The 26,272-nt window shown below is 47.0% G+C and overlaps 1 protein-coding gene across 1 annotated transcript in view; it reads right to left on the bottom strand.

Moving 5' to 3' along the window:
• The window catches only part of LOC8051955 (protein Wnt-11-like), a 46,055-nt gene extending 28,458 nt beyond the window's left edge, over positions 1-17,597 (bottom strand). Inside the window, exons 1-3 of the mRNA XM_002434143.4 lie at positions 16,362-17,597; positions 9,323-9,512; positions 4,101-4,339 (exon numbers count right to left, since the gene is read on the bottom strand). Of these exons, the coding sequence (XP_002434188.2) occupies positions 4,101-4,339; positions 9,323-9,402 (319 nt within the window). The 5' untranslated portion in view covers positions 9,403-9,512; positions 16,362-17,597. The remainder of the gene's footprint in view (positions 1-4,100; positions 4,340-9,322; positions 9,513-16,361) is intronic.
• Positions 17,598-26,272: the final 8,675 nt, after the last annotated feature.

The raw sequence follows: 26,272 nt of genomic DNA, 5'->3' as shown, positions 1-26,272 counted from the left end.
AACAGGCTTGTCTGCATCGCCCACCATAAGCATAAATATGACAAAACGCTGAGATTTTCAAAAGTGAATAACAAATGAAACCTTGCTTCCGCTTGTTTTCTTCTCCTGGTATCCTTCCATCACGACATTCAAATATGTATGTTCCCATTTGATGGGATAGATAATATAAAGAGAACTTCGTTTGATCTAATTAATTATGGTAATTAGCAAAATACAAATGTAACGTACATGCTACTAAACGCTCCTTTTTTTTTACTGTAACTGGAACGAGTTCCTTTCTCACAGATAGAACTTGTAACAGGAACGCGTTCCAAAAAATCAAAAGGAACAAGGAAGGAGCTTCCGCTCCTCTTTTTGGGGAACGTTTACAACGCTGCTTGGAATGCGCAAGAACAACATTAAAATTGTAAGAGTTTTGCGAAGATGATCATGATTGATAACTTGATTGCATGCGCAGTACCAAATACGCTCATATTGACCAGGATTAGCTTTCAGTACGATGATGCTCCATAGCGATCATGGTTCAGAACGACCCTTTCGAAGCTTCGAAGATTTGAATGGACCGAAATGGCGATTGCCATAGTAAGTGAGATCGATCAGTCAATCATGTTGCGAGGTTTGGTCATCTGTATGTTGGTATCTGTTTGTGTCCGGCCAGCAGGCAGAAAAGGCACTGGCGCTTCTTTCGCAAGATCCGATGACTTTAGCTGTACCGAACCGCACTCGCACCTGGAGGCATGAACGCGCGTGAAGCTCACAAGAGACCAAAAAGAAATCATTAGGTTTTATAAAATAACCACTTGTCATCACCCTGCGGAGACTACAGGGAGAATGAACCACCATCGAGGCATCCAGTTGCCCACGCACGCGGACCCAAGCACGACACTAATGTTGATGGATCTGCCCCAGCCCATACGACGCCTCTCTGCCGCCGCAATTGCTCAACGTAATGAATGGAAATGTGGGCATCGGCTAATCCGTCCATTCTGTAAAACGTTTCAGGGGTGCCACCCCATCAGTTTGTACGCGTCAGAAGGACGACTGGTCGACTAATCACTCACCTCCTCTCCGAATTACGGAAGGTCTGTACGTGCGAACGCTGCGAGAAATTGGCCGAGTCGTCGAACGGCAATGTTATTTCCAGAACATTTTTTCTCGGACCTAGGTGTTCTTTGGAGAGAACGGCTGCCTACTCCCAACATTCCTCGTCGCATTAAAGGTCAGCCAACGTAAGCGGCATACCAGCGGAACAAACAATACCACCAACAAAAAGTTGGAGAAGAAGAGGGACACACGCGAAATGCATCGTCAAAAAGAAGAAAGAAAAAAAAAAAAAAAAAGAAGGCAAAAAGTACGGGAACACACCTATTGAAATAGCCACAGTAATTTCGAGGCGTGCATACAACCAGCGCATTCTTTTGCTGCTATGCTCTTTTTTTGGTCTTGTCCTGGTACAGAGATCCACAGACGGACGCGCGGAGGAGGGAAACCACGGCATTGCGTCGTGGTACGCTGTCGAAGAACGACCGGACCAGCGTACTTTTTTATTTTTCTTATTTGGTCTCTTTCTTCCGAGTCTTGTTGCAGGCCTTTGTTGTTTGAGGATGTTTAGGCTTAACCGCGGAAGTATGGCGTCCTTTCCCGTCATCCTCCTCGTCCTTCTCTCCACCGTGTCTCGCCCTCCGCTGATTTATCGCGGACCGTGTCGAATCGATTGCGGGGCTCAGAAAGTCACCTGGGACTGCCGGTGGCGGCCGCAACAGCCGAGCGGCCAAAAAAAAAAACCGACCGGCGGGACCCCCCTCCCCCCTCTGCACGTTCCTATGCAGACACTATAGAAATCCACTCCTGTGATTCGTTGAACTGCGGACACGTTTTTCGAGTGTGCCGTCTTCATTTTGTCTGTCTTTCAACATTTGTTTTTGAACGAGATTCAAACGTCGCGCCCCTAGTGGCTAAGTTTAGAACTAAAGCCGTGGGGATGGCAACATGGACTATTTGTAGGGTTATGGGAATTCGCCACTTTCAACGATGGTGGTACCACGGTGTGGGGATCGCGCACTCTAGCTCCTGAATGATCGGCTTCCGAATGAAGGTATTTGCTTACCCCTTCCTGACGTGGAAATATCAGCTACGTACGACTCTTATGTTGCTCGTATTTTAAAATTAGAATTACTTGCGCGTTGCAGACCCAACCTCGTACTGCAGTTCCATGGCGATCATCCATAAGACAACCATTTTGATAGGAACTAGCGTTGCGATATGTTTGGTCAATCATAGCATTCAGAATGCTAGAAGGATGCACGAATGCCGGCTCGCGCTTTGCAGAGTTGAAGCTAGGGATGACTTTGCGCTATTCGATTTGAAGCACTATTCGCCCATTTTGGCGTTTTTGACGCAGCTCTGGGCTGATGTACCGAACGCTGCGGCAGCATATAGGCCTATTGCGCTAAAGCTTCGAGCCAGCGCACCAGCTGACTCAAACCGTGTCTCAAGACGCCCGCGCGCCCCATCCTTTCCAGTGCTTTTTTTCACTCAGTCTCAGCTGAGACGCTATAGCAGGGGTGGCCAAGCTGCGGCTCGCGAGCCGCATGCGGCTCTTCGTGTGTTAAAGTGCGGCTCGCGGCTACCTCCCCTACCCCTACCCCTGCCCCTACCCCCCCCCCCCCCAACACACACACACACACACACACACTCCCTCCCTCCCGGTCACACGAGCACTTCCCCAAAAAGAGAAATGGAACGCGTTTTAAATCGAAAGACAGGTTGCCGTTCTTTAGTCTTGTGCTACTGCTACCTTACGTACGGTTGGACTGCTTTTGACTCGGATAGATTGAAAGTAGTTCGAGTTTCGGTTATTGCTCTGAACAAAAGTTTGCGACCCCCCCCCCCCTCCCCCCCCCCCACCCCCCCCGTGGCTCTTGGAAGTTTAGTGGTTTTGTATGCGGCTCTTAGGCCGGGTCAGCCTGGCCACCGTTGCGCTATAGTATTCACTGGCGGGCATAGCTGTGTGCGCGAATGCTGAGCGCGTGCTGATGGCGAGCTTCCACAGTTCTTTTGCAACGTGCATTCCGCACCATCAAGAGTGCCGGTCTTAGCAGCCTATTAATGTGAGCTCGTTCTCAGCATGCGCTCTAAACAGCACCCACAAATATGGCGCCCAGTGAATACCCCCTATACTTCGTTTCAGCTTAAGTCCAGACGCAGCCGATGCTGCAAGCGCGAGCTCCGGGTTTTCAGCGTCCCTGCCAAGCACGCGCGCTCGTGCAGTGCAAGCAATGTTCAGGGCCACATGCTCGCGTTCGTGGTATCGGCTGCGTCTGGACTTGAAGGGGCAATGCAACGATTTTGTACTTTACGCAAATACCGCTTAAAACGAATTCCTTATACGTTAATGACCTGTGACCATGATTTTAAGCCACAGGATGGGTAAGTGTCGTTACTCTGAGGCGTAGCTTATTTAGTGACGCTAGTCCTGGCTATGCTTATTGAGGAGTTGGAGTACGGCCGGCGGCGTCCCACACCTGTGGGACTCCGCCGGCCGTACTCCAACTATGATACCGCAGAAGTTGTGTTATGATACCGCAGAAGACTCGCGCACGCGCAGTTCGTATACCGATATCGGATGTGCGAAAACGGTTCCCTAGAGAATTATCGGCAGACACAAATGAAGCGTGTTCGATGGCACGTTCGCTTCGCACATACGTGCGTGCTTCGATCATGTCTGCGGACAGTTCTGTCTGTGTGACCAATGTGGCAGAACTGACATACAGGGAAAATGATGCGTCCCAGACAGTGGGCTTAGCCGATTTACCTACACCTCCTGCACCAGCTGCACTCGGTGCACACCGCCGTATATACTATATTTGCTGTACCAGATCATCCTATTTGAAAACACAACCGGAACGTTTCCCTGCACTTTGCTGCACCGCGCTACACTCTCTTGCACTGGTGAAGGCGTGGTGCAGGTAAACTGAACAAGACGTTCTGCAGGCTGTATTTTGTCTGATGTGTCAGCAGCATGGCCAGGGCTTTAGGCCGTCAGTGACTACCGCTGTGACTATATGTAGTGTGTGCCCACGTGACGAAGCCTCGCTCACCCGCGGTGAGGTCTGCCATGAGGTCCGGTGCCCGGAGCACGGAGGAGCAGTTCCATCGGCGGTCCCGGAAGGTCTCTTGGCAGGCGTCGACGGCCAGCTGCGACGCCTCGACCACGTGAGGCATGGCGCCCAGACGGGCCCGGCACAAGCGCACTTGTCGCGCGTGTAGTCCGTGCAGCTGCCGGGCGTGCTGGCAGTCCAGGCTCACGTTCCAGGACAGTCGACACGACGACAGGGCTCTGCGGGAAGGCGGAGTGGGACACGATCAAGTCAAGTCAAAATGTGTTTTTATTCGTAAACAAGATGTTAGTTAATTATACTTATTCAGACGGGAGTCCAAAAGTTTTCAAAGAAAACTGTTGAAGGGACGCTATGTTTATCAGTACGCAACCCACAGTAATAATCATATCTTCCCCCCCCCCCCCCCCCCCCCTTTTCCTTAACAAAAATGACGTTTGTGTTTGGACAGCGTAAGGTTGGTCTGCCTTTGAGGTGCAGCGACACGGTTTAGGGGAGAATTGTAGGCAGTGTCATAGCCTCCTCTATTCTGACAAAGCCTGGCAGTTCGCCACGAGAAGCGACCGTTGAAGGTGAAAAGGTAGAGCGGCAGACAACGGATAAGAGGAGAGCCACGTGACGGGCACACCGCTGCGGCGAGACGCCGAAACACACTTCTCCCGAGCGATGGAATGTCCGTTTGTGCTTTTTGCGTTCCTCGCGCTACCGCTTTTTTTCTCGTCGGGTTTGAAAACCATGTTTCGCGTCCTCGCCGCTGCAAAAGCTGTGCGCTGAATACCAGAAATACTCTCTGCTACCAGATCCTTGCGCTCCAAATCTGCGACCGGGCACTCTATGGCTTCCTCATCGAAGTGCTAGGCTTTGTGAGTATAATATAATTGGGTTGTGCGTGTGTTTATACAGCCTAGAACTTTGTCTGCCTCAACGGGCGACGAGCCTCCCAGCTGTAGATGAGCAATTTGGCCAGTGCGGTACAATCGCTAGCCTGGGGTTTTTAACGTGCACCACGCAGTAGTGATACACGACCGCACGCCGGTATGATGCTCATCTAGATCGAAACGGGCAGGGTTTGGGGATTGAGCCCAGCATCCTGGGCTCTGCAGCGCGAGCTTTCGCTCCACGTGCACCGAGCTGGTGTGCGCTAGCCATTCGGCCACCGATCCCCCCCCTCCGGCTTTGTGAGTATAGGGGAGGCTATGCCAGTGCAGTACGACAGCTAACTGGTAGGTCTTTAAGGTGCATCGCGCAGTAATGAAACATGACCGCACGCAGATTCATCCAGATCGAAACGGGCATGGTATGTGTGTGTAAAACGCTCGTTGCAAGCTTGGAGTCATCTTATTTTTAAACCAATACCATCAAAGTTTGCAGTCCGATAGTGAGCGCTTGGCCAATCCCGGAAGACCGACCGCAGCAACGCTTTTGGTCGCGCACGTTGCCAATAGACCTTGTTAAAAGTCACGTGGCTTAAAAAAAAAAATGACCTATGGTGGCAGAACAATCGACACCGCGGAACGTTCAAGTAGCGCGAGAGGGAAGCTTTGACCCTTGCTCCCTTGCACGAATGCTCGTGCAGCCGAGGCGCAATCGAAAGCGGTGAGCTCGCACCAACTTTGGCTCGCACACCACGTTAGTATAGATCAAAGTTAGTTGACAACTTAAGCTTCCCAGAACGACTGGCGCCTTTTCGTGGTGCGTCCGCTCGGTGGCGCTCGCTACGCTGTCAGCCTAAAGCCCCTCGATGTGCTTGCGTTTGTCTTTCAAGTAGCGTCGAAGCATGTTAAAGGCGTCAGTGCACGAGTCCCGTGTTTTGAGCGGCCCTTGGTAAAGCCCCTTCATGTTTCAAAAGTAGCGCAAGGTGCGTTGATGCACGAGACACGTGCCTTGTGTGAACGGCGCTCCATACACTTGCACGATTGACCGAGACAAGACCGGTTTTTAAGTCAATTGCAACGTCTTAAGCGCCGTTCATTTATTTGCAACCGAGTGCGACCGAGAGAGAAAAGACCGGTTTTAAGACTCTGGGACGTCTTAGGGCCGGATGCGATGCTGCGAAGCTGGTCCTAAAGGCTCGTTCACACTCTTGCAACCGTTGCTTGCAACCGAGTACGACCGAGAGAGACAAGACCGGTTTTTAATCACGTTACGACGTCTTAGGACCAGCTCCGCAGCAGCGCACCCGGTCTTAAGACGTCGCAAGAGGATTAAAAACAGGTCTTTTCTCTCTCGGTCGTACTCGGTTGCATGTGTGTGAAAGGTGGAGAGAGGTTGGGAGAGGACGAGCATAGATCAGAAGTGGATACTATATGGGTAGCAATGAACTGGAGTGTATATATATATCTATATATATATGTACAGAACAGCACCTGAGATTCTGAGATCGATCCAAGCGCTTGATTGCCTAGTTTCTTTCCGCTCTCCGGGGGGGCGGGGGTCCCGTCGCGCGTGCCCAGTTTACTCCGCCTTTTGGGGCGGCGGTAGTTCGCACCTTTGTCCAAACTATGCTGTCACGTCTGTGTCGTGAGCTAAACAGCTTCGCTGGTCATCCACCTAAACAAAGTGGAATGGCTCATGATTTTTTATACAATTTTCTTGTTTGCGCTTGAAGAACATTTAGGAAATCCCTGTATTGGAAAGGAGATTGAGAAAGTGGCGCTCCCTAGCGGCCACCTCGGGAACTAACGCTGTGTGGCCATGGTGTGGCAAACAAACCCTCCGACGACAGTCACTAGTGCATTCGCTGCCATTGAGGACGACGACGCAAGTCTCGTGAAAAATATGTAACACTATTATTTTTTCCTAAACGCATCTAGACAGACGTAATTCAGTCATTTCTTGCGTTCATGTCATCGAAGTCCTCTCGGAAGGCAAAACAAGCGCATGTGTGTTACGCGCGTGCGCGCAGTGCTAGCCGCGACGTGTCAGCCGTGCACGCATGGTTCGTGCGTGGCCGGCGCTGCGTCCGTGTTTTTCTGAATGCTTCAGAAGACACGCACTTCACTTGTCAGTTACCCTCTTCCGTGTTCAGCTGATCTGATTGCCAACAGTTACCCTGTCTCTTGCTACAATCATGGACGACATCAGCGAAAGCAAGCGGTGTCTCGTTGAAGGAGAGGACGTGCTCAGTTGCGATCATGTCATCGAGTGCAGCGTTGCACCAGAGCCGATGGCGGACAGTGTCCGCATCGTCGGGCTGCAGTTGAGTTGAGAAAATGTCTTTATTTAATGCCATGCATGGCTCCTCTTGCATTGATGGCAAAAAGGAAAAAAACAAAAAACAAGAAACAAAAAAACGTACACAGCAGCGTTTGAGAGCGTCAGACGGCCGTTTCACCATGCAACGCTCCCAAACATCGCCAAACGCTCCAAACCGCGACCGTGCAATGGGACTATCAAAGGGACTTCGCAGTCACCGATAGCCATCGGGACATGAGCCCCGCTGGTCCGCCGTCCGCGTAGAAGAAGCTGCAGAGCTGGTTCACGGGAGCCGCACTGCCGCGGCGGCTTATCCGGTGAGATCACCCAGCCCTCAAAGGTTTTAGGTGGGTCTACTACAGGAATGTCAGACAAGGTCTCGAAGCGAGCCGCAGCGTGCTCGGTACAGGGCCGGCAGCATAAAGCCTGGTTCAGACAGTTGCGTTTGACTGCGTTGCGGCTGCGAGAAACCAGGACATTCCTGCTGCTTGTATCGCGTGCCAAGATGATTCCTTGAATTGGATTCCACGCTTCATACGAAGCACAGATGTGCCGGTGACCCACTTTTGGTTCTCGACGCAATGCAGTCAAACGTACTTAATCGCAAGTGTCTGAACCGGCCTTACCGCTCATTCACACTGGAAGCGGATCCGCGTACGGAAAGCGGTTGCGAACGCGATTGTATAAAGATCTAGTACAATTGCACGCGCACTCGATGACATTAAGTGCGCGCGAAATTGTACTGGATCTTCATACAACCGCGTTCGCATTCGCAACCGCTTTGCGAACGCGGATCCGCTTCCAGTGTGAATGAGCGGTTAAAGGGGCGATGCAACAATTTTTGTACTTTGCGCAAATACCACTTAGAACGGATCGCTGACCTATGAAACACGCGTTCGTTTTTCACCCCACGCAATAGAAGTCCCAGGAAAAAATTAAAGAAAAACGAGCGGCGTTCACCCCCTCAACTCGCAGCCAGAACAAGCGGCCACGTGAACTGAAGCCGATTATATGTCGCCAACGTAGATCATAGCCACGCGCTGAGGTTGGCAAAGCACAGGGCACGCGCTGAGTTCCAGACATTGTTATGGCTCGGCTATTGTCGTCGTTGCAGCGATTGGACACGGGCCACTACCCGAATACTTCTCGAGCTAGTAATTATCACGAGCCCAAATCGAGGGCCCACGCCATGCTCGGGTCCAATCCATGAACAGCATTCAAATATCGTCATATGGGTGTACTGCGATCCCCACGTTACGTCATGAAATTTGGCAAAGGAGAGATTGAATGTAAATGATCGCTTTTGTCCTTGAAATTACACCGCAACAAAGGAGTTTCTTGGCCAGCGGAGTTGCGTGCGAGTATCCTCTACGCCCACTAGTGCCAGTATAAGCTCGTGTATAGTGAAAAACATTCCAGCTGAATATCGTTGCACAGCTCCTTTAAGGGTGTTAGTGGCGGTACGGCGGACGAGAGTCTGGGGCTTCTGGCTCACTCCTGCTGGCATAGAGGGCATCATTCTATTGAGCCTGTTGAAAAGAAAGGCCGCAGTCCTCACGTTGTGGAGTATTTTCTTTCGCTCAAACTTGGCGAGCGCGGCTCTTTCAGTGAGGTCCGGTTGAGTGTCGTCGCCTCGTCGAGGTTGCGAAGGATCGAAATGGGGCCCGCTGTAGCTGGTGGGTACGATTGGCGCGGAAGGTTTGCTTAGTGCTGCACGCGTCTCGCATGGGCCCATTCGTTTCCCCGAATACTCGAGTGGGCCCTCCGCGTGGCATATACCCGGCTTAAAAGGATGCTTCGAGCACTATGGTACGCTGTGAGTGCGCACCATATCGCTACAAACAAATAACCAGCGATCACGGAAACGATGCATGCGCTAAGCGAATGCTGGCGTCGGAGTTGTTTGCCACCCAGCGATTGCTTGTGATGATGATGATAATGAAACTGCGCCCTCTATAGTTCCATCTCCTCGTCAATAACAAAGATGGTATTCGACACGCTCTACTCACAGCCACTCGATGCCACGGGCTTGTCGAACCAGCAGAAATGCGAAGAAGGCGGCTAGGGCCCTCCACATACAGCGACCCATGAGTGTCAAGCTGAGAGCAACCTCTCAGCCTCGCTGGCGCCTTCAACGTTGCGTCGATCGGTGCTGAGGCGCCATCGTCGTCTCCGGGAAGTCCGGGGCACGGGTTGGACCTGGGAGAGATCAGGTAGTAGATATCAACGTGAAGGCATAATATTTATTTCTTCATTTATTTATTTATAATACCCTCAGGGCCACACGCGGCGTTACAGAGGGGAGTGGGTTTACATGAAGTAGTTGGTGATGGCGTCCCGAAATCTTCCACTGTCGGTGATGCCGATGAGGTTCTCGGGGAGGTCATTCCAGTCCACAATCGCAGATGGTAAGAGCGCCTTCTGGTGTGCGAGGGTGAAGCCTTGTGGGCGGGCGATCTTACAAGGATGGTCAATTCTAGCCGAGATGTATGATGGGGGGTTGAAGAGAGATCGTCTAAGGATGGGCGTATAAAATACCTTGTGAAGAAGACAAAGGCGAGAGATCCTACGACGTGAAGATAATAGCTGAAGGTCAAGGTGAGCTTTCATTAACGAGACACTCGAAAAACGGGAATAATCAGAAAAAAATGAAGCGTGCAGCACGGCTCTGAACAGATTCAATTAAATCAGTTAGCGTTGATTGATGAGGATGCCAAATTGATGACGCATATTCTAATTTGGGACGGACAAGAACAACGTACAGGAGGCGCTTAAGGCTATTGGGAACAGATCTAAAATTTCGACGGATGTAGCCTAAACTTCGATTAGCAGATTGTACAATGTTGTTAATATGAGTATTCCAAGAGAGGTTAGGTGAAAGATGCACGCCGAGGTATTTATAGTGGTCTGTATATTCGAGTATAGTCCCATCCAAAAGTAGCGTAGGATTAGTTTCTGCTAATGAATTAGAAAAACGCATGCACTTACATTTGTTAGTATTGAGAGACATTTTCCAATTCTGGCACCAGTCGGTTATTTTGAGAAGGTCAGCTTGCAAAATTAGAAGGTCATCTTGAGTAGTCATCTTACGGTAAACAACGCAATCGTCAGCAAATAGGCGAATAACAGAGGTGATACGCAATGGGAGGTCGTTAATATACCAAGAATTTGAGAGCAAAAAGACAATCGTGCTTTTCTTACCTCGAGAATAAACTGCGGCCAATCAAGCAACGTCAAAAGCACGAATCACTAGGCCTCTCTGTTTCATTTTTTTTGTGTAATTGGTTCAGGGGTGATAGAACACCTACAGAAACATAAGGAACACCATGATGGTGCTCTTTTGACGCTCTCTGATTGGCTCGTTGCGTCGGCTGCGTCTAGGCTATAAATGAAACGAAGTTTCATGAGCAGAAGTTTAGGACTTCTACCGTTGTCTGACTCAAAGGATATGAGCGATTTTCAGTAAATATTTAACGAGAAAATGGCAGCCAACGAAGTCGCCGTATACATATAGGTGAAGGTTTCTGATCAGGGAAGGAGCTGCTTTGCTAACTGAAAATTCTCAGAAATCTCTTATACAACTTTTTAGTTCGATAAGGGCAAGTCCCGAAACTTTGGCATCTAGCCACGCCGCTAGAACTGTACAGTTGGGCGGAAACTTTGCTGTTCGACGGTGCGAAGTTTATTTTTTGCGTTCGTAGAAACAGGGTTCGCTTTTCTTCGAAACACCCTATATTGCATAGTAGTAGATATAAACACGGTAGACCTATTTGTACTACAGCATTTGTGAGAGCGCAAACACCACGTTAAGTTCATTATTGGTTGAGTGCAGTGATAGCTGGCAGTTCTTGAACTGTTTACATCGTGCATTATAGTAGTTAGAGCGGCAGACGTTTTTCAAAAAGTCGATGTATATTTGCTTTCTGTTTTTGCACTTTGCCCCTATACTATTAACGAATTAATTGGCATAAATATGCTGAACTGAAGTTAACACACTTAACGTTGGTGTGACGTGCATGGGAAGTTTTATTACCTGGGGTGACGTCATCGCAATGTTTAGTTTAACACTCTGTTAAAAAAAAAAATCAGTTAATGTCATTTTCGACCAATGAGATTCGCCCCGAATGTCACTGGCGCGTTCTATTCCAGGCGGGGATATATAGCGAAATGACCTGAAAATGACGTTCGCTACACGACGGTGGCTACTGACTGCATGTTCCCTTTGTAGCAGTCGGTGATCGACGAGCCATTGTTCAGGTCTTTTGACCTGGACAATGGCGCAGATATGGTGGCTTACAGTTTAGGAAACGCAGCGCGTCAGAAGTATATCAAGTATCTTCTTATCGGTCCGCAGTTAATTTAGTTGCGACATTTACCAAGAAGAGCGCCCAAGCACAATTCATGAATCAATGAGCGTGAACATTATGAGCCGCAGCCTGCGTTTAAGCCGTCAGTTACTACAGATGTTCAAGCACAACGCAATCCAAATCATTAATCAATTGACAAGCATGAATCCTCAAATTGAAACAGAAACTAAAAAAAAAAGAAAAGAAAATAAACATTGCGAAAGACGTATGTATAGATCGCCCTAAATATTCCGTTATCAATTTGTACATAGCATAGAAAGGAACTTTCTGCTTTATAGTAAGTGATCTATGTTTAAACTCGAGTGCATATGCGAGTAACTATACAACAACAAACAAACACAGTTCTCTGGTTTACCAGCATCCGGCTAAGGTACTCCTCTCCAGAAGTTGACAGGCAGCTCAAGTTCGCTTCTTTTGTTGTGCCAGAAATGCTACTGTTGTCAAGGACAACTCTTGATTGTCCGACACGTTGTTTAGATGTGACTGGACGTTTAGGTACGATGACGTTCCGTACAAAGGTTCCTTTAGGGGCACACGCACGGTGTATACAGCCCCTGACCTAACTGGAATACCGGAGCGAGCTCTAATTTAATAAAATGGGAGCCTATATTAGTATTTGAACATATTTATGCGAATTGAAGATAAAACAGAAAGATGCACGGGGACATAAAGCCAAATAACTCGCCAGTGTAATCACTGACATGATGAGAATGGCAGGGCGTATCTGTCGATAGTCCGGCCTCCAACACGCGTTCCATGCCTTCCACCGTGCTCCGTGCCTTCCACCGTGCACTAGACGCCGAAACGTTGTCGAAAGTAGGAAGCCCGCGCTGGAGACGCGGGACAATTGAAGCTTCTCCCTACCGTTCTCGGCTTGTCAGTGACTACAACGCGAAATTCTCGTTCCAACGCATAGAAACAGACCAAAACGTAAAAGAGCAGGCTTTGCATTTCTTCCATTTAAGTATGGTCGCGATTGTACTAGTCGACTATCCATGGTGGACTTGGACATCTTATATTTGTCAATGCCTGTGTCCCACTAGAGCGACAAACAGAAACAAAAACGACGGCGACAAACCTCAAACCCATGCAGCACGCTCGCGATGGTACCTCTGGCAGGCGTTTAGTCGTTCGTTGGAGTGATTGCGAGCCTGCCGAAGATACCCTCGCGTGCAAGGCTCGTGCTTGAGCATAGACTCCTTTATTGGCATAAGGAAGAAAGGGAAAAACAATTATCGTAATAAAACGGCAGTGCTTTCTTCATTCTAACATGTTCCAGCTTATCTTTCTTCTTTGGTTTTAACGATTCAAGACCCTCCATTTTCGCAACGCTCTATCAATCTATCTGTTTACTTTCTACACGTATTGGGATGCGAATCACTGACAGCATAAAAAAAATGACCGCATCTCCACGTGGTGAATGATGTTGATTTTGGCGAAGCTCTGGTGGTGCTGATGATACCGATTTTGTTCATAGGTAGTGATCATGGTGCTGATTTTTTTCAGCAACGCTTTCATGCATGCAACGTTTCATCCATGACATCCCTAGCCCTTCAGTTACTGCCACATCTCAGAGCCCCCTACTCGTCCCGCAGTCGTGGCCGAGTGGTTAAGGCGATGGACTAGAAATCCATTGGAGTCTCCCCGCACAGGTTCGCATCCTGTCGACTGCGCAAACATTTTTGTTTCTTCCTTTAAGAAGACAGATGGGATGGCAGTTGATGTGAGCACGGACACCGGACGGACAAGGCAAGACCCTAAGGAGATTAGCCCCTAAAACGACTGGGAGGTATCTCAGTTCTCCCGCCTCCAGCGCGAGCTTTCTACCAAATCGATAGCACTTCCGCGTCTTCTGAGCTTCCAACATGCACGCGCATTCAAAGCGCGACAGTAGGCAACTCGTCAAGCACGAAGTTGGGGCCGAAGTTGACGGAGGGCGCCGATTGGTTTATCATGACGATGACTTCGCGCTTTTTTCACCGACGTCCAATCGGCGCACTGCGCGAACCTTTGGGTTGAATTTTGTGTTTGACGAGTTTGGGGCGCCGGATGCTCGGCATCCAAAGGAGGTGCTCTGCACTTCTTGTCTTGTCAGCGGTTCGGGAGGTCTTGGCAGGAACTGAGCGTGAGCGCGTCACGAGCGAACTTGAGCACTTCGCTTGAAAGGACGTTGGAACCGCTTGCATTTACCGAGGGAAATACTGATCCCCAAGCTTACACGGAGTCCAAAATATTTTCTGTTCGCGACTCCCGTAGGCCGTTTTGTTTTCTCTGAGGGAATTTTGTTCTACACGTGAAAAAAGATATTTCACGATGGCCTCCAGAACATCAAGCTCGTCGCTCTCGAACGAACCTAACTCAAGTTCGAAGCACGCTTGTAAGCTTTGTGTGCTTATCGAAGTGCGCAGGTTCACCGATTCCTGAAAGGAGTTCGCTCTAAAGGTCATTAACGTGCACGTAAAACAGGGGTATAAAGCACGTACACATATATCGGGTTTCAAACAGTTTTCTACAGCGCAAAAAAAGTTAAGAGAGGCACGATGCCATAGCTTTAGACAATGTCTTTTTTTTTTTTTAATCTTGTACGGACACTTTCTTTTTACACGCGTCTTTGCTAGAGCGCTGCACGCAGCTTGTAAAAGTAAGCTAGCGTGAGCTCTTACATTCTCTCAAGAGCTATAAGGGTATCAAGCGTGAGCTCACTGCCAGCCCGCGCTCCATTGCGCAACAGGGACAACTATATGGCTGCCAATGAACACAACCAAACGGTAGTAGAATCAAGGCCACCGGATAACACGCAGAGATCAGGCAAGCTGCAGGTCTTCTGAGATTTTTTTTTTTTACAAAATCGGACTTCAAACTTGCAAGCCCTTCTTTAGAAAAACATGCAAGTTTGAAGTCGATTTTCTAAAACAAAACGCCTTTTATTTCTTTCATTTTTTAATTACAGTTAGGTAATATAGTTATCTGTCAGGACCTACCAACAGAAATTGTAATATATTGTTTGTATGGCGGCTTTTAGGACTCGAATCTCGTGCTGTGAGAGTTTTGAACGGGACTTGGCATAGACGCTCAGCTTAGCAGAATTTTGACCTATGTAAGGTTTTCTATTTAATGTTGGTACTTACCTCAATATCTGAGCGTAAAAGCCAGTGAGCCAACAATATTTATCCGAAGAATACTTATTTACTTGGCACTGGCGTGATTTGCAAGGTGTGTGAGCTTCGCCCTGTGTATTGACGGAGAAGATACGTAACACCTAGACTCCCGGACAAACTTTAGTCAAGAGGAAAAAGTCTAAGTAACCCGGCATGAATCACTGAAAATAGATATGAAACCTAAACACATGACTAACACGTTGGAAGCCTTACAAGCTACGAAATGCTTGTTGTTTTACGAAAGAGTCTGTACGCTCACGAAATAAACCGTACTTCCTAAGCGTCTGGTACTAAATCGTACATATGTATATGCACTGCATATCTGTTTGAAATAAGAAAATATGACAATTACATGTCAAGTTCGGTATTTCAAACTCAAAGCCGAAAGCAAAAGGCCCCAGAGGAGTTCTCTAACGATCTGCATTTCCCCCGTATTGAGAGGAAGCGCCGGTGCCCGCACTTGTGAATACTGATTTCGAAGTAAATTTTTTTTAAGTACACTACTCCAAATTTTATTAATGTTTATGGTTGGATATTGAGGTAACTGCTAACGATAAATCGAAAACCTTACATAGGCCAAAATTCTGCCCAGCAGAGCGCCTGTGCGAAGTCCCGTTCAAAACGCTCATAGCACGAGGTTCGAGTCTTAATAGCGGCCATACAAAAAAAAAAAAAAATATTACAACTTCTGTTGGTATTTTTTGATAGACTACTATATTAACTAACTGTGAATAAAAAATAAAAGGAATAAAAAGTGGGGTTTTTCAGAAAATCAACTCCAAACTTGCCAGTTCTTCGATATTGTCGTTTTTGAGGCACGTGTAGCGCATTATATACTTATTGGAAAATATTGAATTCATATTCAAAAGAAAGAACGTAATTAGAGCTTTACGGTGATATAAATATCATAAAGATATGTTGATTAGGTCACACAGCACAGCTTGCTGAACTTCGTAAAATATCGTCGCAGAAAGGTAATTTGACAAATGAAAAAAAAAAAAACATTAAGAATGTTATGACCTAGAAGCTCAATTAGCACAAAAAAGCCTATGTCTAGAGTGTTCTCAAAATGTTATATTTATGTAGCGTAAAAAGTAAGGAAAAGGGGTGGAGTTAAATATGGCACCTCCGATAAGCTGGAAAAGCGTCAGTTTCCACCTTGGCCGCTTCAACGGTCCATAACTTGAGAACAAAAAATCCGACAAAAATTGCTGTTTGCGTCTCCGTTTATAATAGGAATCGCCCCAAAACATAAATATTTTTTCGTCAAAATTAAAAATTCGACCCCAAGTTTGTGTTTGAGTTGAGATGAAATCACCCATATACACTTGCTCGCAAACATTTCAAGTCGAAGTATTGTCATTTTGCCTCGCGATAATATAATCCACTAGATGCCGAACTCTAAACTTCACGGCATCGACAGCAGCACAAAAGTATCACAATGTATTACAAGGTCGCGTTGTCATATCAATAAAAGAAAATGATAAAGATCATGCGCAGCATATATAATCGGAAACCCTTACCGTTTTTATGAGTTCCTGCACCACGGGCTTGAGATCGGTGTACCTCAAGGCGTTAAGGTTACTGAAAACTGCACTTCACGGGCGGTCACACGAAGTTCTTGAAGTCACTATACTTTCTTTACTTCTCGTACCCTGATGGACTTGCAGTCTTCCGGGTCAAACGTGTCCTGGTGATTTTCCTAGACGTGTGTCGTACAATTCTCCAGATTGATCATCTATGTGCCCACTCCAACACACAAATTGAAAAAAAAAAGTCGGGATGATATAAACGAAATAACTTGCCCTCAAGTTACAATAAAGTACGCTAAAATATTGAAAAACGGCGCGTGTTACAGTTAGTACCACATCCGGAAATCTATCTCAAAGAACTTCAAGAGGACACTAAGGAGGACGCACTTTGAGAAGTCGAATGTCTCCGGACGACATGCTGGAGACAACACATGCCCCAACAGGACCACGCGATGCTGAGGATATAATCCCGCCGGACCTTCCTCTCGACAGGGTGCGTTCTCTGACGTGTCTGGATGAACAGTATCCTCAGACACGCGGCCAAAACCATGGACACCAGGAGATATCCTGACCTGGTAGGCGAAAAGACGTGGCACTTGCACCTTTTGCCACCAGCCAAACTAAACGAGGCGACCAGCAAAGGTGTCGTAAACGAGAAGGGGGGGGGGGGGGGGGGGGTAACGGTTCTCTCTCCACTTTTTTCTTTCTCACTCCCCAAGCAAACCTGAGGGACGTAAAGCGGTGTGGGAGGAGGAAAGGCTAATTTGCAGGCCGTGGGTGGTCGGGCCCGCCGGTGTTCCTTGCCGCCTCGGAGGCGCGAGGAGCACACACGTACGAACGATGCTGCGGTCTTTTCTGTACTCAGTTCGCCCCTTAGCGCACATTGCGGTGCAAGCTACATGCTCGTCGGACCAGTCATAGGTCTGCCTTTCGCCACGTGACCAGGCTCCCACCCCTTCCCCCTTGCAGGGAGCGTGGTCAGGTGATGAAAGGGGGGGGCGGCTGATTGATCCGGCGAGCGCGTAGCTCTCCACCGCACCGCCAGCGTAAAGGTGAACGGAGAATAGCGCGTGCATCGAGCATAGGCCCTGGTGCACTTTGAGGACGGGCCGGCACCGCCCCGTTGGAAGGATGCCATTGGGTCTTCGCTACGCGGATTTCCCCCCTCTCTTGACGGCTTCCTCTCCTCTGCTGGCTCCTGGTGAATCTTCGGCGCAGGAACCAAGAGAGAGCAGCAGCTTATAAAGTTTAGCGAGATCGGCGGGGCGTCGGCTGCCGCCGGCTCGCTGCTTCTTCCGCTGCTGGGCGGAGTTTTGGCCTTATATGCCGCTACGTTGCCGAGATGCGTGATTTCTCCGCGGTTCTCGTTGGTTGTCTTTTACCAGACTGTCTCGGCTGTTTCGAGATGAAAGATGCGGAAGAATATGAACTGCGCATATTTTTGAGTTGTGTCTAAAACACGGCTTGCACGTGCCGTCATTGCACCGAGCTAGTGTTCATTCCCGTTAGTTTTTTTTTATGACAAAAGCACATTTGGAGGTGCGAAATGTATGTCGCAGGAGGTACGTGCTCAGCAGCAAAACGACCGCTATGGCAGCTGACGTGACGTCAATGGAAGACGTATCAGTCTCATTACACCCAACGTTTTAGTCGTTCTATACATTTTTTTAGAAAAGATTGCATAACTGCGTTATGACTAAATTGATATACATCTGGGAATTCGGGAGGACCTGTTTTTGTCGGTAAAATATAAAAATACGTGTCAGTTTCTTTTTTTTATTATTACAAAAAAATGCTTTTTAGTTTATTGAGAGCAAACGGAGTTATAACTCTGACTTCAACTGAAGCTGTCTTTCGATAAAAATAAAATCTCATTTGTTATAACGCGGGGAGTCAGAATCTCTGTAAGGCGCATACGAATGAGAGGGTCGGAGGAACAGCCTTCGAGTGTTGTTCTTATGGTGCACTCATCCTGCATGACAGAAGTGGCGGTAGTATAACTGTAAAAGTACTTGTTGTTGGGCTAGTCGGTGATCACTGTTTTGAACCATGGTTAAAAGCGCTAAAAAGACGAACACAAGCTGTCTTCTCTCTTGTGTTTGTCTTTTTAGCGCTTTTAACCGTGGTTCGTGACAGCGGCGGTAGTATAGCGAGCAAAAAGCAGCGATATCCTTCCATAACACAAAACAAGAAATGGAGAGGCGATGGCGCCCAAGGAATGACTGCAGGCGCTGTGGCTGCGAGTATGAAGTTAGCTGCGAGCAAGACGTCGGTACATGTTTGTACAAGGGGAGTAGTCGCACGCATGCCGCGGTTTCGCGGGGCCGTGGATTCGCCAAAGGTGGTTCAACGCCGAGCTTCCGCTGACCTTCTGCCGCGGCGGCGACGCTTTGGCTGCCGCCTTGGCTTGTCAGAAGAAAGGCTTATGGTCGCTTTGACTGGAGGGGGACAGAGCTATGTTCCGATCACTCTTGAGCTGACAGTGTGGTGGAAACTACGCCCTCGCTGGCCCAATCAACCGCCTCCCTTTCGTCACCTGCCTTGGCTGTCTGGGCGACGGGGTGGGCGTCATCACGTGGCGAAAGACAGAGACTGATTCAACGAGGGCCAAAGCTTCCACCGCACTGTCAGCTTAGGGGTGAAGGGAACCATAGCGGGGATTGTCGCGTTGGAGTCGAACCGAAACTAAACCCGTTCCGCGGAGCTGGAACGTTGCTTTTGTCAATGGTGGCCTCTCTGCTTCGAACCGAAAGAAAGAAACCGTTTCTTTTTTTCTCTTTTCTTTTTTTCTGAAAACACAGTGGCCTTTTTGTCGATGTTTTTTTGTTGCCTTATCTGTTTGATTTTCACCATGAGAAATGACTGTGTACTTAAGTACTACATACAAGTCGATAAAGACGGTCCAACAAATCATTCATCCTTTGAAGATTAAACTGGGTACGAGCAAGACTTCTTTGACATTCGGGCATTTGTCAACTGCGAAAATTTAGTTTGTCTTCGCTTTTGTGTGCCAGGATAAACACGATAATAAACCGTACAAAAATATTAATAGATTTGTTCGCATCACAGATGGACGACGGAAAAGACAGCAAACTGGCTAATAGCAGATTATAATATACAGCAGAGATTTCTAGCAACACTGAGACTACCGAGTGGCAGGGGAAGCGGTGCAAAAGCATGCGATTGATAGTCGCCATGTTCGTGAGCAAAGCAGTAGCTTAAACGTCTCAACTAATGTTCAGTGTTTCTCCACTTTTTTTTTGTCCGTGTTCGCCCCAAAATTAGTGTTTAGATGTGCACCAGCTCACCGTATTGCAGCATTACTCCCAAAATATTTATATGTCTTAGCCTCACGCTTTGTGTGTTCATATATCGTGTCGTGCGAAACCTCGTCCTGCTGACGAACTTTGACTGCTGCTTATCCCATAGACTGGTCGCCATTTATTCTAGTAGCAAAGCATGCAACCTCGTCCGCGCTGCTTGCATGACCCCCGCTGGATGAGGGTACGAGGGCTTTCCATCGCTGCTGCCCTTCCCAGTCTGTGGGAGTATCGTACACCACCGTGGCAGTCGTGTAACCACGCACAAACTTTGCGATACATCTTTAAGCCGCACTCTAACACTGCTCGTACTGTTGCTGCGGCTCGAGCATGACCGCGACATGTTTGTTTCGTACATGCGTATCCTTCGAACATGTCATTCTGTATGACCAGTAACAGGACCATCATAAAAGAAAGGTAGATGGATGAATGTTAATGGCTATGCCCTTTGTAAAGGGCAGTAGCTTGCGCCACCTAGCCTAAGTCTAAAAAGACAAAACAAACACACCTCAGACGGTGTATCCAGACTGTCTTTTGTACGACGGTATTAGAAGTGTGACAGAGGTTTAAGGCCTCAGGTTCGTAGTCGCTCCACACTGGATAAATTGCTCCTGAGGCGCCGTGCGTCATTTCAAGGCTAACGAACTTCGCGCACTGTCTTACCTTATTAAAATAAATAAGTATATACTTGTCTGAGTGAGCGGCTTGATGACCAAGGCTAACTGCCTACAAATAACTGTGATATCATTTTTTAAATCTTTTTTTTTGGTGGGGGAGGGGTTATTTAATGTTAGAGCATATATTAATCATAGGAGACGCGCGTATGTCCGGCAGCTGTCTTGATGTCTTTGACTTTGGTTTGAGTCACCAAACGCAGACACTCACGTGCCTTTCGATCTCTTTTTTTTAATTTTTCAATTGTTTCTGTTGTTATAGAACACTGCGAATATAGCAGGCGCGTGCGTAGAGGGTGTTTGGCAGTATGCAGCTGACCGGCGTCCCCTACTATTATCGTGCTCTTCATCGTCATTATGTACCGTCGCACTTGCCTTCTCCTCTTTGTGACGCCAGTGTGAAGGAGCAGTTTCTTGCATTAAAGGGAAGATCGGGACACGCCCACGTGTGCTCGGTGCGAGGCACTCACACACGCACACGCGCTTCCGGTCGACATGGAACGGCGTGTCGAGGCCAAGCTCCGCGCGGGTTTCCGGCAGTGAGGGACCATCCGAGACCCTTCCACCAGCCTCCGCCCTTTCACTCGGTCAGTCGTTCGGAGGGGAACAGTTGAGTCAGCGAACTGTATTTTACGCATGTACGGCCGACGGCTGACTTCTACGAAAGGGCAAGAATGCAGGGACGCGTGCTTCGCTCCATTAGTCGTTCTGTTCGGTTCAACGGGTTATTATGCTTCAAAAGTATTCTATGTGGGGACTGGATGGATCGTGATCATCAACTAACGATTGAAGTTAACCCAATTAAGGCGCACACACGCACACACACACGCACACACACACGCACACACACACGCGCAGGCACGCACACACGCACATACGCACGCGCACACGCACGCAGGCACGCACTGACAAACAAAAACATGAAAACACGCACATAAGCACAGCACACACAGGAAAAAAAACAGGAAAATGTCTCAATAAGCCATTGTCTTATCGACGCAAATTGTCTCCCTTCTTGTGTCTTCCACTTAGTACTTTTCTTTTTAGTCTGAGGTCTTACCATCAGGATGAACTTTTATATTCCCGCCTGCACTTTGGCTGTTCTTTTTGTTCACGTCATTGACTTTAGTGCAAGATCAGTTTACGTTGTCGGTTGATTGCACAGGGACGAGTTGCATATTCGCTGCTTTGTCGGGTGCAGTAAGGCATCTACAAACACCGCATTATTCGCTGCTTCTAAAATGCACTGTTTTAGCGTGCAATCTGCACAGCTCCTTGTACACAGTAATAACTTTGTAAAGCAATAGAACCTGACAAGATGCGCACAAACCTTGAAAGTGGAAATGTTCGTTATCCACCTTACAAAACAATCTTCTTCAAAAGTCCTCGTTAAGTGTCTTCTCACTCGCTCCTTTTTTTTTTTTTTAGGATAAAAAACAGCGAATTTGAAGCTCTCGGAAGTTCTCTGGCAAAACTGTGAGTCGGAGCGTTGTGGCGAGAGTGCACGCAATGGACAAGAAGAAGTTTGCTGGAACTGAAAGTCGTTCGGGAGACCCAAGGTCATTCGGCTAATGGAGTGTTTGGTCAATAGAGTCAGTGCAAAATAACGTTGAGTTCCAGGAAAACCCTGAAGTCACTCACTAGTGACTAGTCACAATTTCTGTCTTTTGATATATACAATTGAGTACATCGAAAACTAATTTAATAGTTACCTACACCTTGTCTTAATGCACAACTTCTCGATGAATCTAAAGTGCGCTGGACATTCAAAGTGGTTTGAGTCTTTCCCATATTTCCCTCCCGATGTAAGTATTTCAGTTAATGTCACTTTTCACAGGGAATCACTCGTGCTTACGTTCGTATATAAATGAATTCGAACTGGGTACGTCTGGAAATTGCGGCTGTGGCACGGGTGATTCATGTATTTGTGAGTTTATTATAGCTATATGAAAGTATAACACGTGCTGTGTCTTGTTGCCTGACTCGAAGGGCTTTGCCCCTTTATTCCCACTTCAGTGAATAATCGCCTCCCTAAGCGTAACCTTCTTGCTCTTCATGCGCTGAACCACGACGTCTTGGGGCTTTTCACCGTACATGACAAAATAGAAAGTTTTATTGTGTGTTCAATTTTTTTTATGTCGATGTTATGACTGATTTTGTTTGCTTTGATCGTTAATTGATGACCCTGCATCCTGACTACACTCAAATTAGTTTGTCTGCTTCGATGTAGCAGAACGCTGTTTAAATATTTAGTTTTGAGGGATAACACTTCTTAATTTTTCTTGTGCCCTACGCGTGTATCTTTCCCACTTCAAGCTCGATGAAGCGTGCGGTATTAGTAAATGAAATACACAATGAGGGCGGCTGTGGTAACCTTCATCGTTTTCACGATTGCTCAACTCTGAAACGTTTATGCCGCTTAGTGAGAAAATTTCAAACATTTAGACATGACTCCCATACTCCCATTACAGTATCCTACTTTAAGCGTTCCAAGGGCCGAAAGTTCCGTACGTCAGTAAAAATAAACCTTAATTACAAAAAAAAAAAAAAGAACCTGAATTATATGAGAGTTAAGGTTATAAAAATTATACCTAAGGATCATTTACTTCCTTAGAAAAAAAAGTATTACTAAACTTTCTTAAATTAGTCATCTCCATAAGTGTAAAATGGAGCTTGGAGCTAACTTTTAAAAAAGCTGCGTTTATAACGTATGTGGTACATTTGTTACAGAAGTTCTGCTCCTAAGCCTAACCTAAAATATATGTACAAGGTGTTTAATTTTAATTAAAACTAATAATATTTTTTCTTTTTTTTAAATTCGGGATGAGGCTTAGACCAGTTTTGTCTTCACCATGTATTCATTAGGCTCGGCGGTCATTAAACTAAATGATAATGATCACGGTACGTTCACTAATTAGCTAAAATATGTTCACTTTGACAGCAACAGCTGTTAAGGGCCTCTTCCCCGATTTCGTGACGGCGTGAACGTAAATGCTGTCAGTTTCTCCGCGAACGTTTGCGGCAAAATTGACGCCACGTGACATTTAAAACATCAATTTAGTTTCCTCGCTAAATTTGGCGGGAAAATCGATGTAACCTGACCTGACGTCATGGGACCTAGAGAAAAATTGAGGTTCCCGGTAGATTTAGCAAAAATATGGATGTCACGTGACCTATGTACTAATTCAGTTTCCACGCTAAGTTTAGCGGGAAAACACATCACGACTTTAAAATCCTTTATTCATCAAGAGTGTATCGACGCTAGATCAACGCAACGTCAATTCAATATCAGATCACCGTATGACGCACAATCGGCGTAATGTCAATCGATCGTCATCGTCATATCGTCGAATAAGCAGAACACCTGTCGCTGTCTCAGCGCATCACGTCGTGTAATCGTTGCGTAATTTATTTAATTATTGGTTCTAAGGGTCATGTTGCAATTGTAGTATCGACGACAATCACTATTGGGGGCTTGACCGATTAGAATAATCTGCGAAGAGCTAAGGGATTTTGAGATATTCATCGACACATTTTTGCGTTTATCGCTCTACTTAAAGACTGCACTTAAAAGAAGTGTCGTAAACCCTGCCCACTATGACGCTTGAAAGAGTGACTAGTCGTTTCAATCATGTCGTCACTGTTTCCACAGCGTGTCCCTGGTGGATGCACGGACGACAGAAGTGATGACGGGACTGAAACGACTATGTCACTTTCATAGGCCTCACAGGGGGCAGGGCTTGCAATGCTATTTTAGAGCGCACTTTTTAAACCGGGTGAAAAAACGCAAAATTTGATTGATTAAGATCTAAAAATACCTCGCCTTCTGGCAGTTAAAAAAAAAAAAAAGATTGGTCTGACCTCTGATAGTATCTGTCATCAATAGACCTATTTCAATATGACCCCTAAAACCAATAATTAAAATTTAATTAAAAAATTCTTCATGTGGTGGACTAGTTGGCTATACATCTAGGTAAAATTAGCGCAGGGACAATGGATTTTTATAATGAGTCAACTTAGCATGACGAATATCGCGTCATCTAATTTCCGCCGAGTCGGATAAATACGTGGTCAAGACAGACCTAATCTAACCCTCCCACTAAAAAAGAAAAATGTTCCATTTAATGTTAAATATTTTGTATTGTCCATAACGCAAAGTTTAAAAAAAAAAAAAAAACTGAAAGACGTTTACAATTTTCTGTAATGCGAAATTAGAGCCCAGATCTTGAAGAGGATCAGGGAAGAGAACGGAAGAGAGGGTATGCCCCTCCTCCTCACCTCCTCCTCCTCCATTCCTTACTCTCCCCTCCTTCTCCAATTTAGTTTCCCCGCTCAATTTAGCGGGGAAAATGACGTCACATGACTGGGTGTCACGTTACCTATGGACAACTTCGGTTCCTCCGCTAGATTTAGCGGGAAAATTGACGTCACGTGACCTCAAAACCAATTCATTTCCCCGCTAAGTGGGGAATCGAATTGGTGCTGAGGTCACGTGGCGTTAATTTCCCCGCTAAATTTAGCGTGGTTACGTCGACGCCGACGACAACGGCGACAGCGACGCCGACACCGCTCAACCTAAAAACGGGCGCCTAAAGGCGCGTTCACACCGGTCATGCGATCTAGTCGCGCAATGACTTCTATCGCAAAAGCGACCTCATGGGCAAAAAGCGACGCGATTTGAGCAGTCGGCTTGCTGACCCGACTTTTTGCAATGTCATCTAGTTGCGGAGTGGCTGAGCCAATCAACGGCGTTCGGAACGACAGTTTTCGAGAAACGACTAGCCAACAAAGGCGTTGTACTCGCTCATCGCGCACGCAGGTGTGACCATCTATTTTTTTTTTGCGACGCGAACTAGTCGCATCGCGCGACTGCTTTTATTGCCGGTCTGAATGCTCCCCAAAGGGATACTTCAACGAAATTTGAAATATACCTGTCGTGTTTAAAAATAGGTTGAATATGAGCCACAATATCCGTAAATGACAATCGCACGTTTGTATTTTGAGCCTGCTGTATTTTTCGTTATAAACGGCCCACTCTGGCAGGCGTTCGGAGAACAGCCAGCGGAGGACACGTGACATCCAACGCAACCTTGACGTAGTTCGTCTCGGGACGAGCAAAGTTACGGCGAGACTGACGTCGAGGGGATGGCCTAGTCGTTCCAGCCACCGAAGTGGCTGCTTTTGTACAAATTTTGAGTGAAGTGTTAATCTTCTATAATCTTGTAGAGGGACAATAGCGACTTCTGGGACATACAAAAGGGATTCTTGGGAAGAGGGGAGTTCCTCCTTCCCCTCTTCTCTTATCGTGGCCGGAAACGAGACAGTTACCGTCACTACCTCTCAAGGTTCCTAGACGGGTATTACAAACGAGACGTTAGCGGCATCCACCAGGTGCTCTTTGCTAATCGTTTAATTCGTTTTAAAATTCCTTTTCGTGACATTTTTTACGAGATATTGGTGTGTTCGATGTGATACTGCTCCTTTGAACACCATATAGACCGAAAAATAAGCGCCGAAATTTCGTTGTAGTATCCCTGTGCTCTGAAATACATCCCGCAACGCTTAACGAAAAAGCGTTCATAGAACCTGGTCTTTGATGAGATACGAAAAAAAGAAGAATGTTCTTTTTTTAATTGCATAATTGATGGCACGGTACATAGATGTCGTTGTTTCTTTCTACTCGTATGCTTTTGATAACACAGTGCCGCGAAGTCAACTATGGCTCATCCTGAAAGAACAAGTGGATTGCGTCGTCTTTAATATATCCATAGCTTTCGAGCTGGTAAGTTGGTTGCTCTAAAACAAATCCATTGCCACGGCGTCTGGTCTCTCCATTTGGCTTGTGAAAGCACGGGTCGTCAGCATGATTACTAGCATCTAGATTGTGAATAGTTCGAAATTTGTTTTC

This window comes from Ixodes scapularis, unplaced genomic scaffold (assembly GCF_016920785.2).
Source record: "Ixodes scapularis isolate PalLabHiFi unplaced genomic scaffold, ASM1692078v2 PGA_scaffold5__190_contigs__length_132052651, whole genome shotgun sequence".
Lineage (NCBI taxonomy): Eukaryota > Metazoa > Arthropoda > Arachnida > Ixodida > Ixodidae > Ixodes > Ixodes scapularis.
This window is presented reverse-complemented; position numbering and strand designations above follow the sequence as displayed.